Source organism: Nannospalax galili, unplaced genomic scaffold (genome assembly GCF_000622305.1).
Source record: "Nannospalax galili isolate Female #2095 unplaced genomic scaffold, S.galili_v1.0 scaffold3737, whole genome shotgun sequence".
NCBI lineage: Eukaryota > Metazoa > Chordata > Mammalia > Rodentia > Spalacidae > Nannospalax > Nannospalax galili.
In genome coordinates, this window is record NW_008339008.1 from 1 (window position 1) to 17,149 (window position 17,149).

Genomic DNA, 17,149 nt, shown 5'->3' on the forward strand with positions numbered 1-17,149 from the left:
ATGAAAATCCAGGAAAAGTAAATAAAGGAGCTGGTTTGTATTCTTAGGACATGAGGGTACTAACATGAGCTCTAGGTTTAAACAGAGGAAGAATGGGAGGCATCTCTGGTCAAGCTATGGTCTGGTTGATCACTGTCTCAGTTCAGGTTCTGCAAGGTGGTCTAAAAAAAGCTCTTACTATAATCTTAAAATTTCTATTGTCATAGTTTAGTCAACTAGTTTAAGGAACAAAATATATATCTAGTCAAGGTTTATCTGAGAATATTTGGTTTTTTAACCAAGCCTTATCTACATAGTACATGATAATTAAAAGTACCAGACTGGTGGAATTAATTTTATTGGATGTTTAATAGCCATAATTTGAGGCCTATACTAATGTGGTCAGAGGGACTTAAAGGATAGTTTTTGCCCCTTGCCCTCCAAGGTCGATGAAGTTCCAGGGGGACTATGGAACATCTCTCAAAATGTCCTGTAACTGTGGTGAGTCATCTGTCCTCTTGTTCAGGGAGGCCATGGAGACCCCACCAGATGGACTTGAACCAGTGTCCAGTCTACAAAGAGGAGGGTCAACTCAGAGGGAACATCTCACTCATGCTTCCAAGTGAAGCCAGACATGGTCGAGTAAGACCTTTGACTTATCTTCACATAGATGGAGCTAGTAAAAGAAAGGAGCCAGGAGCCCCTCCAAGCCCATGTGACCCCCTGAGGAACAGATCCTCAAATGACCTTAAGTGTAAAAATAAATTGATTTATTTGGGCCAATTGTATGGTTTCAAACACCCAAAAGGAAAGTATAACCAAAGAGTAAAATCATCAGTATATTTCTTTAAGAGTTCAAGGGATTACATTTCCCAGACATTAGGCTTAAGTCTGTATAAAAAGCTATTTAGACAATTATTTCTCATTGATGATTTTGTTCCTAACCAGAAAGTGCTGCTCAGATGTAAGACTTCAAATCTTGGTCTCCAATACTAGTGCCCAACTGTAGCTACAGGAGACAACCCGCTATTGTTCTAAAATGATGGCTAAATTTGTTTTCTCCCCCTATCTAGAAGCCTTTGAGAGGGAACTGACATTGATTCTAACCACTCCAACAGCTATCAAAATATATGAAAGCAAATCCTGAATCCATCACTCTAGAGTCCAGCCTTGGAAGACAAAAGAAAAATGAGGAAGAACCCAATAGAGGGATGCTTTTGGAAGCCCTTGTCAAGAAAATCCAATGGACTCACATGAACATTTGAAAATTGCTCTGTTCTGACTTTTTTCTAGTTTTCTGGCTAGAACTTCTAATGCTCTTGCCTTTACTTCTCCTTCACATCTTCTATTCACGATTCAAGGACTTTCTTTTCCTCTTAGAGATAAAAGTTATGCAATTTGGGAGTCTTTTAGATAGACCCACTGAAGGGGTACTCCAACTGCCTCACCCTGCATCTCTGTTCAGCATGGAAGAAGCCAGAGTTGTTGGCGTCCTAATTCCCTATTGGCAATTTGGGTAACTTCTTCAGAGGATGGTGTGATAAGAATAGGAGGTAGGAATTGGCTGGGCAGTTAGGGTAAAAAGACCCAAAGAAAAGTAGACAGTGCCCTGTGCGAGCTGGCTACCACCACTCTAACTGCTGTGGCTCCTGCTGCTGATGTTGGCCGCTAGGCTTAAGGCTCTGCATTGTTCACAGCTGTCAACTGCAGCCAGTTGTTCTCACTTTGGCAGTTTGGCCTTGCCTAATGTTCAGCTCTGTCTATCACTCTGCGAAACAGCCACCTGCTCAGCTTCTGTGTCTTTCGCTCTGGTTGCTTAGCTGTTGCTGCTGAATGGCTGCCTCTGTTGCTTCTTTCTTCATGTTTTCAGCTCAGACTGCTCCATTAAAATAGGCAAGAAGGGGAAAGAAGGAGAAGGAAGAAGAGGAGGAGGAGGAGGAGGAGGAGGAGGAAGAGGAGAAGGAGGAACTCTTACTGCTTGAGAGGATAAGCTGACAGAGATAATTACCTCTTCCAGAGGGCAGCCTCCTGGCCATCACAGGGGGATATCTAGGCTCTGCCTTTCCTGGATTTCAAAATGGTATCGGGTTTAAGACAAAGACTGGAAGTCTTTATCTGCCCTTGGGGGTAGGGTGTCTTGAACAGGTCATTGTAAAAAGCTGAACGTTTGAGTGCTCAGCCCAGGAGGGGAATAAGATAGGTTAAGTATTACTGGTTTTTAGATAGATACTCCTTGAATGGTTAACATGTCTATGTGCAGAGGTAAGCAAGTGACCAAAAGCAAGAGACAGGTACAAAATGAAGGCAGAGATGCCGGCATTCCATCTTTATGAGGAGTCAGTACTTTTTAGTAAGAAAATTTTTTTTTTTTTTTTTGTCTTTTTGAGACAGGGTCTCCCTGTAGCCCCAGCTAGGGCCTGGAACTCGCTATGTAGACCAGCCTGGCCTTGAACTCACAGAGATCCACCGACCTCTGCCTGCAGAGTACAAGGATTAAAGGCGTGCACCACCACCACACCCAGCTTATTTATTTTTATTTATTATTGATTTATTGATTTATTTAGTGATTTATTTATTGATTTATTGATTTATTGGTCTTTTTGAATCAGGGTCTCTCTATGGCCCCAGCTGTCCTGGGACTCACTATGTAGACCAGGCTGGCCTTGAACTCACAGAGATCCACCTACCTCTGCCTCCCAAGTGCTGGGATTAAAGGCATGCGCCACTACGCCCGGCTATTTATTTTTATTTTATGTGTGCGGGTGTATTGCCTGCATTATGTAAGTGCACCCGTGTCATGCAAAGCCCAAGGAAGACAGAAGAGGGGGTCTGACTGCCCTGGAACTGGAGTTAGAGACAGTTCATTAGCCACCATATGGGTGCTGGGATTTAAACCCAGGTCCTTTGTAAGAGTAGCCAGTGTTCTTAATCACTAAGTCATCTCTCCAGCTCCAAGAAAAGTTTTTAAGTGGCTGTTACATTTTCTGAATTGTGATTCTTAAGACCTACAATAAAGTTCTTTGTCTTTCAAGCTTAAATCAATTGACAATGGAAAAGTATTCAAGAATTAAAAATTTGTAAATTAAAAAATTCATTTTCATGCATGTTAAGTGAATTGCCTTCATGTGTATAAGTGCACTCGTCGTGCAGTGCCTGTGGAGGTCAGAGGAAAGAGCCAGATTCCCTGGAACTGGAGTTACAGGCAGTTGTTAGCCACCATGTGGGTGCTGGGAATCAAACCCAGGTCCTCTGCAAGAGCAATCAGTGCTCTTAACTGCTGAGCCATCTCTCCAGCCCCTAGCACTCAAAATTTAACAGTGAATAAATAACATTTAAGAGACAGAGTATTCTGGGCTGGGTGTGGTGGTACACGCCTTTAATCCCAGCACTCACTCGGGAGGCTGAGGCAGGAGGAGCTCTGTGAGTTCAAGGCCTGTCTGGTCTACATAGTGAGTTCCAGGACAGCTGGAGCTACAGGGAGACCCTGTCTCAAAAAGATCAAAAAGAAAAAGTACCTACACTAAAAGAATTCTTGACAAAGTTTATCCAATTTAAGCATTTAAGCAAATGCAATCTTGCTGATTTTATTTATACATTAAAGTAACATTTTTTGAGAACTTATATATTACAAGTACTGCAAGTGAGTGACCTTGGTTAGCCAGGTAGTAACACTGTAGTCACCAAGCTTATGTAAGTGTTGACTTTCAGGAGTTTTTTTTTTTTTTTTTTTGGTCTTTTTGAGACAGGGTCTCCCTGTAGCCACAGCTGCCCTGGATTCGCTGTGGAGACCAGGCTGGCTTTGAACTCAAAGAGATCGCCTGCCTCTGCCTCCCAAGTGCTGGGATTAAAGGCATGCACCACCATGCCTGACCCAGGAGTATCTTTTTTAAAAAAATATCTTATTTTTATTTTATATGTGTGTGTGTGTGTGTGTGTGTGTGTGTGTGTGTATTGCCTGCATGTAGGTAAGTGCACCTGTGTATACTTTTGCAATGCCAGCGGAGGTCAGAAGAGGCTGTCAGATCCCCTGGAACTGGAATTATGACTGTTACCTGCCATGTGGGTGCTGGGATTCGAACCCAGGTCTTCTGCAAGAACAACCAGTGTTCTTAACCACTGAGCCAATCTCTCCAGCCCCTTCAGGAGTATCTTAATCACTACAAAACATCTATTGAACACCTGTTATGTGCTGGGATCAAAGGTGTGCACCACCATGTCCAGCTTCACCACCTTCTTGATGTCATCGTATTTAGCAGTTTTCTTCAGGCAGGTCAGATCCATGACTGACACACTGGGAGTAGGAATATGGGCCATGCCAGTGAGTTCAGATCTGGAATGATCTTGTCCCGCTTTGGCAGTGCCAGTAGATGTAGGGTTGATGTTCTGGGCAGCCCCATGACCATCATACCACAGTTTTTAAGAGCCATCCACAGCCTTCTGGGTGGCCATAATGGCATGAACTGAGGTCATGAGTCCCTTAACAATGTCAAACCTGTCATGGATGACCTTGGCCAGGAGAGGCCAAGGTTAACTGGTGGTACAGGGCAATCTTGAGTGATTTGTCATACTTCTTGTTGTTCATACCCATCATAAATATGGGGGCATCAGCAGAAGGGGCAGAGATGATGGCCCCTTTGGCTCCACCCTTCAAGTGGGCCCTGGCCTTCTCCATGGTAATGAAGACACCAGTAAACTCCACAACATACTAGTCACCAGCATCACCCCATTTGATGTTGGTGGAATCTTGCTCCTGGAAGATGGAAGTGGTCTTCCCATTGATGACAAATTTCCCATTCTCAGCCTTGACTGTACCATGGAACTTGGTGTGAGTAAAATCATGCTGAAACATGTGGACCATGTAGTTGAGGTCAATGAAGGGGTCATTGACAGCAACAATATCCACTTTGCCAGTTGAAGGCAGCTCTGGTAACCAGGCACCCAATACAGCCAAATCCATTCACTCCAACCTTCACCACCATGTCTCAGGGACGAGGCTGGCATTGCATTAGAAGATGCCACTGTCTCTGGAATGGGGAGGAACAGAGAGCCTTTTTCTTTCTTTTTGAAACAGGATCTTATGTAGTACCGGCTGGCCTTGAATTCCTGATCTGTCAACCTCCCAAGGATTGGGATTATGTTGGTTTGCTACTGTACAGGGCTCTTTTTTGTTGTTTTTTGAGACATGGGCTCATTGTAGCCCAGACTGGCCTTGAATGCCCTATGTAGTTTAGGGAAACCTTGAATTTCTGGTTTATTTTTATTTTTAGATAGGGTCTTACTATGTAGCCCTGGCTGGCCTGGAACTTGTTAATAGACCAGGTTGGCCTAGAACTCACAGAGATCCACCTGCCTTTGCCTCTGGAACTAAAGGCGTGTACACCCATACCCACCGTATGTGGTGCTTGAGGTTAAACCCAGAGTTACTAGACCAGCAACTGAGCTACTACAGCCCGTGAGAAATTACCTCAGATTTGTAGAAAGGAGCTGATATGAAATTACCTTTCAGAAGAACTTTATTAGGAGGGTTACAGGCTCATGACCATAGCCAGCTATGATGTAGCCCTGAAGTGGGAGAACTTTAGGAAAGAGAGCAACCAGGACATGGGCGGCCATGATGGAGCCTTGAAGGGAGTCTTTAAATCCTTAGGACAAAGGGAGGTCCCTTGTTCTTATATGTTTCCAGAGGGTAGGGTTGGGGAAAGAAGGTTTCAAGTGACCAGCCTACATGGCCTCTGGAATGGAGGAAGGCCCTGGACAAGAGAGTAAAGTTACAATTCAAGGATGTCTCAGGCTCTGCTATCAGTGGGAGAGTTGGGCTTGCAGCAGCAGCACGAGGAGGAAAAGAACTCTTCGAGAGCTTCAGAGTCATAGCACAAATGTGGGGAGAGAGAAATAAAGAAACAGACAGTAGGGGTGTGGCCTGATTTCTGGGTGTGAGAACTACAAGCACAGCAGCTGGAGGATCTGAGGATCTGTAACCTAACAAACACCAGCACAGGCTTTTTTTTTTCCTGAGTACTGGGGATTGAACCCAGGGTCTCATATATGCTAGGCAAGTGCTCTCCCACTGAGCTATATTCTTAGCCTTCTTTTTACTTTTTTTTATAATGTATTTATTATTATTCACCTGCCTCTGCCTCCCAAGTGCTGGGATTAAAGGTGTGCACCACCACACCCGGCTTGTATTTATTATTTTATGTCCACGAGTGTTTTACCTGCATGGATTATGTGTATCATGAATGCAATGTCTACAGAGGCCAGAGGATGTTGGATACCCTGGAACTGCTCCAGGTGGCCTGGAACTCACAGAGATCCACCTGCTTCCGCCTCCTGAGTGCTGAGATTAAAGGTGTGTCCCACCACGCCTGGCTCTTTTTACTTTTAAGATGTAGTTTCAAAAGAAGTTGCTCACGGCCAGGCATGGTGGCACAGGCCTAGGGAGGCAGGAGGCCAGCCTGGTCTAGATAGCAAGTTTCAGACCATGTGAGGGCTACAGGAAGAACCTGTCTCAAGCAAACAAACAAAAAATGAAGTTGCCCATGCTTATGCTAGGCCAGCACTCTACCAACCAGATTACATTCCTATTCCTCTCATTCATCTTTTTTATTGCCGGTTTTTTTGTTTGTTTGTTTGTTTTACAGGATCTCTTTATAGCCAGCTGGCCTGGAACTCTATATGTAGACCATAAAGACCAAGGTTGGCCTCGGTCTCACAGAGATCTGCCTGCCTCTGCTTCCCAAGTGCTGGGATTAAAGGTGTGTGCCACCATGCCTGCCTTTGAACTCATTCCTTCTGTAGCTCAGGTGGATCTTGAGCTTGTAATCTTCCTGCCTCAGACTTCCAAATAGATGGGATTACATGCTTGAATCACTAGGTCTAGGTCTGGCTTTTTAAAGGTGGGGGTTGGGTGCTGGGGACTGAATATACCTTAGCAGTGAGCTACACCTCCAGTCTATGTCATCTAGTTCTCTTTGAAAAGCTTTTTTTTTTTTTTTTTTAAATGGTCTTTTTGAGGCTCTCCCTGTAGCACCAGCTGACTTGAAACCAGGCTGGCCTTGACTTTAGAGATCTGCCTGCCTCTGCCTCCCAAGTGCTGGGATTAAAGGCAGTATACACCACACCCGGCTTTAAAAACATTTGTATCCTGCTTTATTATTTCATGGTTTACATTTATGTATTGCATTATTTATTGTGTGTGTACATAAGCCTGCATGTAGAGGTTAGAGAACTTTTGGAACTAAATTTTTTCCTTCTACCATGTGGGTTCCAAGTCAGTAGGTTTGGTGGCAGTATCTCCTATGCACCCTACTTTTCTGTTTTTTTTTTTTTTTTCCCTTTGAGGCAGGATTTCATGCGTCCTAGGTTGGCCTCAAACTTATTTATCAATAATCTTGCCTCTACTTCCCGATTACAGGCCTGTGCCACCATACACTGGTTTTTATGGCCAGAATTCTGTCAACTAAGCCACATCATCTTTATTATTATTGTTATTATTTTGGCAGTGTTCTTACTGGAATCTAAGGTTCATACTGCTTTGTACTCTACCAAAAACCTGGGAGAAAGAAATTAGGTGAAGGAAATAGACTTGTTCAAGGCTGTCCCCAAGGAGGACAGACTTTTCTGTCTCAAATTTTTCTTGGGGAAGTGCAAGGGTAAGCGGGGCTTTTATGGGGCACTAGAAGGTCACAGTGACACAGCTGAATCTCTCTCTTCATTCCTTTGGAAGTGGGATCTGTGGGGTCAACAGCTACATTTTATTTTCAGACATACTATTTGTTAGTCAATTGGAGCTGAGAGGAAGAAGCCATCACATGGGTCTTTCTTTAGAAATTAGAAAACCACTAGAAAGAGGTGGGGCATAAAGCAGAGAAAGAATTAGGGGAAAAAAGCAAAAGTAAAATTTCCACCGTCTTTGTTGGAATCCATTGCCTCTGCATGCTCTGCTAGGCAAGCATGCAGAGCTACACACACTCTGAGCCTGGGAACTTTTTTCTTTTTTATCATAAATTTATTTATTCATTTGACAAATATGTGTACAATGTATGTCTAACATGAAGAACTTTCCTATAACTTATTTTTAATTTACAAAAATATAGTTAAAAGAAAAAGTAAGGGGGCAGCAAGGGAACGTTTTATCGCTCATTCTGCCCAAGAAGCTCACAGTGGAGAGTAAGCATTAAATGGAGACTTGATGCTCTTTTAGTTTTGGTAGTATGTACCTCAAAGCACAAGCATCTTGCAAAACTGAGATTTTTCTAGAATTTAAGCAATTAATGCATGATCGCCAAATACAAGCAAATTCTTTGTCTAGCACCTAAATAGAGAAGCTATATGCTTCAAATAAAAACTTACCTTTATTGACACTTTTGAAGATATAATTTGTTCTTCAAGATGTCATATTTGCAAGAAGTTTTGAGAATGATTTGTACTCTAGACAGCTAGAACTTGTGAGCCTGGGAACGTTTAAACATATTCTCTTGACCTGTCAATAATTTTGTTTGCAAGGATGCAGATGGAATCCAGGACCTGAGGCTAAATAAACTAAGTAATACAACAACCCCTGAGCCTCACCTTCAGCCCTTAGATAATATCAACCTAGCAAATAAACTAACAATAGGCAGATAAACACAGTGGTGGTAGTGGGTTTGGGCTGTAGCTTAGTGGTAAGGTGCTTGTTTAGCATGCATAAAACCTTGGGTTGATGACCCTCAGCATTGCAAAAACAATATAAAATCCTCCAAAACATAACCGCAAACATTAGACACAAAAGAGGCTTCCCACTTAAGTTAAACAAAGGTATTTTGGTGGGGGAGGAGGGGAGAAGTCTACTGAAAGTGGAGAGCAAATGTACCAAGAGCCAGGGTTTTCTTATGCAGATGAATCTCCCAAGTAGCCATCACCCGTGGTAATGTATAGGTGAGGCAGGTGTCTCAGGCCTCAATCTCTGTGTAAACATTTTAGGCAGAAGGATGGTAACACACAGAAAAGCCTGAAGGTTTACGTCAGCTGCATGCTTCAGTAACTTGGATTTATTTTTTATTTTTTTGCGTTTAATACAGGGTCTTCCTACATAGACCAAGCTAGCCTGGACTCAGCCTGGTTCACCTGCAGAATTTTGATACAGCAAAGTATTTCGTAATTTTCTATGCTATGTCACCTCAGGCACCCGGAAATACATCTTAAGTATATTTTATTTTTATTTTTTTTGAAACTTTTACAACTTTATTAGACTCTTAAAGAAAAATCCACAGGGCAGGTGAGCTGGTAATCTTGGCAGCTGCCCTGAGGAGGTGAACAGTGGGAAGTAAAGAAAATCATGAAGCAATGCAGGTTTAGAGCCTGCATGGAGGTCAGACACGTGGCTGACTCGCAGCCACATGGTTGAGTGAAGGAAGCTTTAGAGAAAGCCTACAGGTAAGATTAAGTCTGAAACGATGTCCATTTGAAAAACCATTAAAAAGAAATCAGGTGATCGTGGTGGCAAGCCTGCAAATCTTGTACTCGGGAGGCTGAGGTGGGAGGACCTCCACAAGTTCCAGGCCAGTATAGGCTACATCGTGCGTTACAGGTTAGCCTGGGCTACATAGCGAGAAAGTCTCAAAAAAGAAAAAAAAAAAAAGCTGGGCATGGTTCCATACGCCTTTAACCGAAGCACACGAGAGGCCGAAGCAGGCGGATCTCTGCGAGTTCTAGGCCAGCTAGGGCTAGGGGAAATCCTGTCTCAAACAAAGAAACAAAGAAAAAGCTACTAATGCTCAAAGGCGGGCAGCGCCTGCCGGGAAATGGCGACCTAGGCGCAGCGGATCTCCCGCGCTACTACGGGTTTGGCGCCCGGAAGTGGCTGCAGCCCCGCCCCTTCTGGGCGTGCTCGCTCCCCAGCTGGCCTTCTGCGCATGCGTCGCGCGCTAACTCCACCTCCTCGGTGCCGCGATCGGAGCCATTTCGCCGCTGCCTCCATGCGGGTTGTGGTGTGCTCCTGCGCTGTCTTTGTGGGAGATCGGAGCTGCGAACTCTTCTGAAGAACTTGTGCTCTCGGGCACGAAGACGCGGAGGAGGCGGGTGAGGAGCGACGTTGCGGCTATGTGCGGACGGCGGGACTGCGGGAGGACCGCGGCCTGCTCCGCGCTGCGGCGGCTTTGTTGTGCGGTGGTGGGGGAGGGGCGGCGGCGCCGCGGGTGCCCGGATTGCGGACTTCCCCGAGGCCACGGACTTCTAGGCCGCGGCGCACTCGCCCTCCGATAGCTCGGGACCTTCCCTTCGACTGTCCTCAGCCGTGCCGACCGGTCGCGAAGGCCGCTTCCTCGGCCTGGCACGCGGCCGGTGGGAGGTGCCCGGAGCGGCCTGTGGGGGTTGCCGCCCGGCGCCGCAGGCCTAGGAGTCTTGGGGCTCATTCATCCGGGACACCTCGGGCCCCAAGGCTTCGGCAGCTTGCGAATTCTGAGCGGTTCGAGTTGCCGGGTGTGGAGCAGGTAGTAGGAAAATGTCTGCATGATTTAGTGAGCGATGGTGGAATTACACGGTGCAACGGGATCACCCCACCCTACATAACGGTGACTGCACAGGGCGGCTTGGGGACGGGTACCGGAGCCCACCTCCCGCGGGAGACGCAGAGGGCGGCGGCCAAGATGCCGCCTGGAGGTGAAAGAGAGCCTGCCACGTGACGGATGGTGGCAGGGAAGAGGGAAGCAATGGAAACCGGAAGACCGGGTTCGAATTTTATTGCAACTCCAGGATTGTGAGGGCAGATGGAGAGAGAAATTAATTACCATCAGAGACAATTTAGAGCCAAAATAGTGTAGTGGCGCAGGGTGGAAGACCTGTGGTCAGGCCTTTCTTAAATTTCTAGGTTTAAAATTTTTTTTTAATGTTTAGTGTTTTTTGAGACAGGGTCTCCTTGTAACCGGACCTGGCCTGGAACTTGCTATGTAGACCAGGCTGGCCGGAATCTCACAGAAATGAACCTCCCTCGGCCCAACTGAGTGCTGGAATTAAAGGTGTGCACCACAACACCCGGCATTAATTACTTTTTTCGAGCAGAGCAAGGGTAGAACTAAGAAAACCGAGAAAACTCCGGAGAGTGGGAGGAGCTCCTGGGGCCGAATATCCGGATTTCCTTTTCACAAATTAGAAAACAAAGAATTTAGTCCTCAGAAGACATGTCCAAACGGGAAAAGTCCAAATTTGATTTGAAAGATAACCTGCCGGGCTATGATATATGCATCTATGGTCTGTGAGATCCCAGGCCAACTGGAGCTACAGGGAGACCCTTTTTCAAAAAAAAAAAAAAAAAAAAAAACCAAGAAAAAGGAAGTCAAAGGTAATATCTCATCAATGTAAGTAAACTGGATTGAGTTACTAAGACCCTAGGGGTCTACAAGGGATAGCTGTGAAGGATTACAGACTTCCAAATGGCAACTTGGTGCCATTGATGGGAATGGGAGTATTTAGATGGGGGTTGGAACAGATTTGAGGAAATTAAAAGTTCCCACGGAGATGTTAGTGTGTAGATGGGAATATTGGTTTTCCTTTCCTGAAATTTGGAGTTAAAGTATATCCCAAGTGCTGGGATTACAGGTGTGTACCATCATGTCTCTTGAACATACAATGTGGGATGGAAAATGTGAATGGGCATTGTTAATCTTAACCATTATTTCCCCCAAATACCTAGGTAATCAATTTACAGAGAGGTTTAAGCCAGTTATGCTAGAAACTAATCGCAGCATTTGGGAGATGTAGGAAGGATTAAGAGTTCAAGGACACCTTTGGCTACATAGTGATGACTCTATGAGACCTTGTGCTAAAACAAAAAAGAGGGTCTTGTTTGGGCTTAAAGTTTTACAGGTTTCAAAACCTGATGAGGTTGTGCCTTTGAGCCCAGCAGTCTGGGGAAGCAGAGGCAAATAGGAGTTCCAGAGATAAACATGGTGAGGCCCAATCTGAAAAAGTATTAAAGGCTTTGGAATATGGTAAATTGTGCGCGTCGGTAAGGCAGCAGCACATTGTAGTGGATAGTGAACGGTGGAACAAAGCTGCTCTAAGTCTTGGCCAGTTCACAGGAGATGGTTAGGACCAAAAACCCTTCAAGGGCTAGTCCCTACTTTGTGAATAGGTTGTACATAATGGGTTTTCTTCTTGCAGCCTACTAAAATAATAGACCTTCCTTGGTACTAAATTTGGTTGTTGGTATCATACTTTTATATTTTTCCCTTCTTTAAAATAATTAGCCAGGCATGGTGGCCCACGCCTTTAATCCTTGCACTAGGCAGAGGCAAGTGGTTCTGTGTGAGTTCAAGGCCAACCTGGTCTACATAACGAGTTCCAGCCTAGCTGGGACTGACTGACTACAGGGACACCCTGTCTCAAAAAAGGCCAGGTATGGTGGTGCACACCTTTAATCCCAGCACATGGGAGGCAGAGGCAGGCGGATCTCTTGAGATTTCCAGGTCAGCTGAGGCTACAGGGAGACCCTATCTCAAAAAGACCAAAAAAACAATTAATACTATTTTGCTGGGTGTGGTGGTGCATGCCTGTAGTTGCAGCACTTGGGAGGCAGAGGCAGGCGGATCTCTGAATTCAAGGCCTGCCTGATCTACACGGTGAGTTCCAGGCCAGCTGGGGCTACAGGGAGACCCTGTCTCAAAAAGACCCCCCCCTCCAAAAAAAATTACTATTTGTGTGAGTGTGTTGCTTGCATATATGTAAGTGCACGCATGTTGTGCAAAAGTTCCCTTTTATTTGAGTGTACATGTGTATGTCACAGTTCACGTGTGGAGGAGATTGGCTTGAAGGAACCATTCTTCCCTGCTGAGCCATTTTTTGCCAACCCGTTTTTGTTTTTTGATTCAGGGTCTCCCCGTAGCTCCAATCAGCTTGGAACTCACTAGTAGACCAGCCTGTCCAATGCCTTGCACCCCAGTATTGGGATTAAAGGCATGGGCCACCATGATTTTTAGGATATACTTTGTTATGTGTATGTCTGCCACCCGAGGAGGGTGTCTGTTCTCTGGGACTGGTGGTGTGAGCCTGCCCAAAGTGGGTGCTCTTAGCCACCGAGCCCTCTCTTTAGCCCCTGTAGTGATTTTTTGTATACTGTTTTTCAGGTTGTGCTTTCTAATGTTTTTATCTTTTGTTTTTGTAGGTGTGAAGAAGACACCTGAATCATGGGTGACATTAAAAATTTTCTATATGCCTGGTGTGGCAAAAGGAAGATGACCCCTGCCTATGAAATTAGAGCAGTAGGAAACAAAAACAGACAGAAATTCATGTGTGAGGTACTAAACAATACAGTTCATTTATATGCTTTATGAAGCTCATTTGGGGGCTTAAAGGAATGTTTTATTTGGAAAGGCTAAAGTTGTTGCACATTGGGAAAGAATAGTTTATTTTTACTTGACTGCTGTTTTATCAGTCATTTTCAAGGGAGAATTCTTTAATTTTTAGTTAATGTGTATGTTTTGCCTACTCCTGTGTGACTGGCCTGCAGAGGCCAGAAGAGGGTGTCTGATCTGCTGGAACTGTAGTTACCTTGTGAGCAGCCATGTAGGTGCTGAGAACTAAACCCACATCCTCTGCAAGAGCAGCCAGTGCTCTTAACCACTGAACCATCTCTCCAGCCCCAAGGGAGAATTATTTTAAAAATAATCTGATAATGTAAATTATTCTAATGAGCTTAAGAGTTGGTCAGTACTACTAGGGAAGTTCAGAAGACAGATAGCTGGCAGTTTTACTAACTCATTAGAAGCAGAGTATTTTTTTCAAAATGGGAAGAGCTTGTTTTCTTGGTTATGACACAGTCATTTATTAAATATTAAATTACATGATTGTGCACATGTGTGGAAGTTATAGGATTAAGTTAGGGGAATTGATTTTCTGTGTGGGTCCCCTGGATCAGGCTCTTCTTGGTGGCAGGTGCCTTTACCTGCTGAGTCATCTTGCTGGCCTTTATTCCCCTTTTTTGGGTGGTAGTGGGAGTTGAACTTTATGCCTGGTACATAATAGCCAAGCAGAGTGTTCCACTGAGCTAAGATTCCTAATTCTGAGATTTTATTGAACATTTATTATATGCGAAGAAAATACCTGAGCCACTTTATTATTGGATTGGTTTATCAATAGACAGTATGATCCCAGGTTTTTCATCAAGTATTACAGTGTATATTCAGGCTATGTTGTTAGTGCTCTTATAGAGTATATCCAAAACATAGCTGTATTCTATCTTAATGGGTTATTGTTACACTTTTTTAAAATCTTAGAATTGCCTAGCTTTAATATTTTTTTTTCCTTCATTTAAAGGTTCGCGTAGAAGGGTTTAATTATGCTGGTATGGGAAATTCCACGAATAAAAAAGATGCACAGAGCAATGCTGCCAGGGACTTTGTTAACTATTTGGTTCGAATAAATGAAGTAAAAAGTGAAGAAGTCCCAGTTGTTGGGGTAAGTACTTAAGGCCAAGTCCTTGATGTGTTTGTTGTAAATGGGAGCAAAAAAGGTTTGCATTTACCTTTCTACCCTTCAAATTAACCTAACATAAAAAAGCTTTACAGAAATTTGCTATGTACACAGGGGTATCCCATGAATAAATAATGAATATACCAAAACACAGTAAGTTGTAAAAACATGTGAGATTGGTTCTAGCTGTAATAGTGCAAAAGTAATATATACTCAGTAGAAATCATACTTTGGAGTTTGAATTTGGACTTTTTCTCGGCTAACAATAAGCACTGTGGTAAACAGTTTCCAGTCAGTCCTATGATCAAAAGGGTATAAACAGCAGTACTGTGTTGCTAAACTGATGAATTGGTAAATTGGGTGTAATTGTTTCTCCTGAGTGAGTGCTAAGAATAATAGTTTGTCCCAGCCTGGTGTCGTGCCCCCCCCCCATACTGCTAATCTCAGGAGGTGAGTGAAATTGGGTGAACAAGTAGGAATTCAGGATAGCAGGATAGTAGAGGTAGATCTTTTGGAAGAGTTCGTTACGGGGGGGGGGGGGGGTCTCTTGTATTTTCTGTTCCCTAAATGCCCTAATGTTGAACACCGAAAGCCACATTTTCAGATGAGAATTCCTAAAGTCTAATTGATTGTGGTTATGCCTACTTCCATACCACCCCTCTCCCCCACCTTTTTAAAAAGATAATAAAGTTTCATGTGGCCCAATTTGTATGGAAACATTAAAAATATTTTTTATTAACTATGTATTTACTGGTTTTGGTTTTTGAAACGGGATTTCCTGTAGCCCCAACTAACCTGGTACTCATGTATGATCTCAAATCTGACTTGCTATAACTCCCCAGTGCTTGGATTGTAGACTTGTGCCACTTAAATTAGATAAGCTGTTATTGGGGTTTTGGGGTGTTTTTTTTTTCAATTTTCATTTCATGTGTATGAGTTTTGCCTATGTATATGTAAGTGCACCCTTGTCAGGCAAAGCTCACAGAAGCCAGAAAGAGCATCGGATCCCCTGAAACTGGAGTTTGGGATGATAGTTGCCATCTTGTGGGTGCTGGGAATCAAACCCAGGCTATCTGCTAGAGCAACCAGTTTTCTTAACCACTGAGCTGTCTCTCCAGCCATATTGTGTTCTTTTTTGTTGTTGTTGGAGTCTTAGACAGGGTCTCCCTGTAGCTTGAACTGGCCTGGAACTCAGATTGGGCTTGAACTCATAAAGTTCTGCCTCTAGAGTGCTGGAACTAACCAGGCTTATACTGTGTTCTGTAATGAACCATGGCACCTTATTTTCTAGAGTAAGTTTTGAAAGCTTGTACCTACATTATGAGTGCTGTAAGTGCTGTAAGTTTTTTTTTCCTGTATTTTTTTTTTTTTTTTTTTTTTTTTTTTTTTTTTTTTTGTCTTTTTTGAATCTCCCTGTAGCCCCTGGAGTTTATAGAGATCCGCCTGCTTCTGCCTCCCAGGTGCTGGGAATAAAAGCAAGCACAGCTCCTGCCCCTAGGCCTCTTGGGAGCCCCCCCCAAATTTCTAGTCCCTGAAAAAAAGAGCACTGACATTTTGACTTCTTGCAGATCCAACCACCTCCACCCACACTTACTGAATCATCTGATACCACGACAAGTACTGGAGAAGGTTTACCAACAACCATGGGAGGTCCACTTCCTCCACATCTAGCTCTCAAAGCAGGTAAGACACTTAAATTGTGTGCACATGATTGAAAAAGACAATCTTACTTGGTTGTCATCTCACTTTATCTGTATGGAAAGTAAACATGTTTACTACGTAATAACATTCAAGACCTTTAAAAGTTTTTCTTTTCCTTTAAAAGCTTTTAAATAGACACCAGGTCTTTTCATTTTTATTATAAAGTATGGTACAGTATCTCCCTCCACATTCTCTTTTTTTAAAACAATTATTATGGGGGGGGCGTATGCCACTGTGGAGGTCAGAAGACAAAACTTCAGATCTCTGAGATGGTGGCAAGAAATTGTGTTCTGATTTACTGAGTCATCTCGCTGGCTGCCCCACTGTGATCCTTTAACAAATCAGATACATCTCCCTTTCCAAACTTCTTGAAACAGTTTCATTATATAGCCCTTGCTGTCTTGGAAATTGAAGAAATCGCCTCTGCTTTTGGGGTTTCTGGGTTTAAAGGCCTACCCACTATTTGAGTTTCTTTGCTGTTTTTGAGACTGGTTTCTCTGGTATACCATGAGTGGCCTGGAATTTAATATGTAGCCCGGGTTGGTTTTTGAACCAGAGGTCTTGCCTGTACTCTTCATCTCTTCAGATCATTTGAATATCATCTCAATGTGTTAAAACAAAACAAAAACGAAAGCGCCACCCCCCCCCCCAAGTGCTGGGAGTGGGCCCACACCTTTAATCCCAGCCAGAGGCAGGTGGATCTCTTGAGTTCAAGGCCAGCCTGCCCTACATAGTGAGTTCAAGCTAGTTGGGGCTACAGGGAGACCCCATCCAAAAAGACAAAAAAAAAAAAAAAAACCCAAAGTGCCCAGCTTGGGATTCAGAGTTCAACTCGTGTCATTCCTTCCCATCTTTTATCACTGCACTATTTTCAATCTTACATGAGTAGAAGGCAGAGGTGCAGGGAAAGTCCCTTTTCCACTGGTTATTTTTATTTTGTGTGTGTATGTAAGTGCACCCGTGTCTGCAATACCTTGAAGGTCAGAAGAGGAGGGCATTGGATCCCCCTGGAACTGGAGTTAGG

General features: G+C 43.9%; 1 protein-coding gene and 1 pseudogene across 1 annotated transcript; one reads left to right on the top strand and one right to left on the bottom strand.

Moving 5' to 3' along the window:
• Window positions 1-4,161: 4,161 nt before the first annotated feature.
• Window positions 4,162-4,958, bottom strand: LOC103734699 (annotated as a pseudogene).
• A 4,938-nt stretch (window positions 4,959-9,896) lies between these two features.
• Window positions 9,897-16,139, top strand: LOC103734700 (ATP-dependent RNA helicase A-like). The gene is made up of 4 exons (XM_008833758.2): window positions 9,897-10,038; window positions 13,118-13,250; window positions 14,269-14,409; window positions 15,993-16,139. Exons 2-4 carry the CDS (start codon window positions 13,140-13,142, stop codon window positions 16,137-16,139), a joined length of 399 nt encoding a protein of 132 aa, XP_008831980.2. The 5' UTR covers window positions 9,897-10,038; window positions 13,118-13,139.
• The last annotated feature ends 1,010 nt before the right edge of the window (window positions 16,140-17,149 follow it).

Bases quoted from the DNA above. Each gene is read 5' to 3' on its own strand.
- LOC103734700 (XM_008833758.2), top strand. From the start codon at position 13,140: ATGGGTGACATTAAAAATTTTCTATATGCCTGGTGTGGCAAAAGGAAG. The intron at 13,251-14,268 runs GTACTAAACAAT...CTTCATTTAAAG, and splicing joins GACAGAAATTCATGTGTGAG to GTTCGCGTAGAAGGGTTTAA. The intron at 14,410-15,992 runs GTAAGTACTTAA...GACTTCTTGCAG, and splicing joins AAGAAGTCCCAGTTGTTGGG to ATCCAACCACCTCCACCCAC.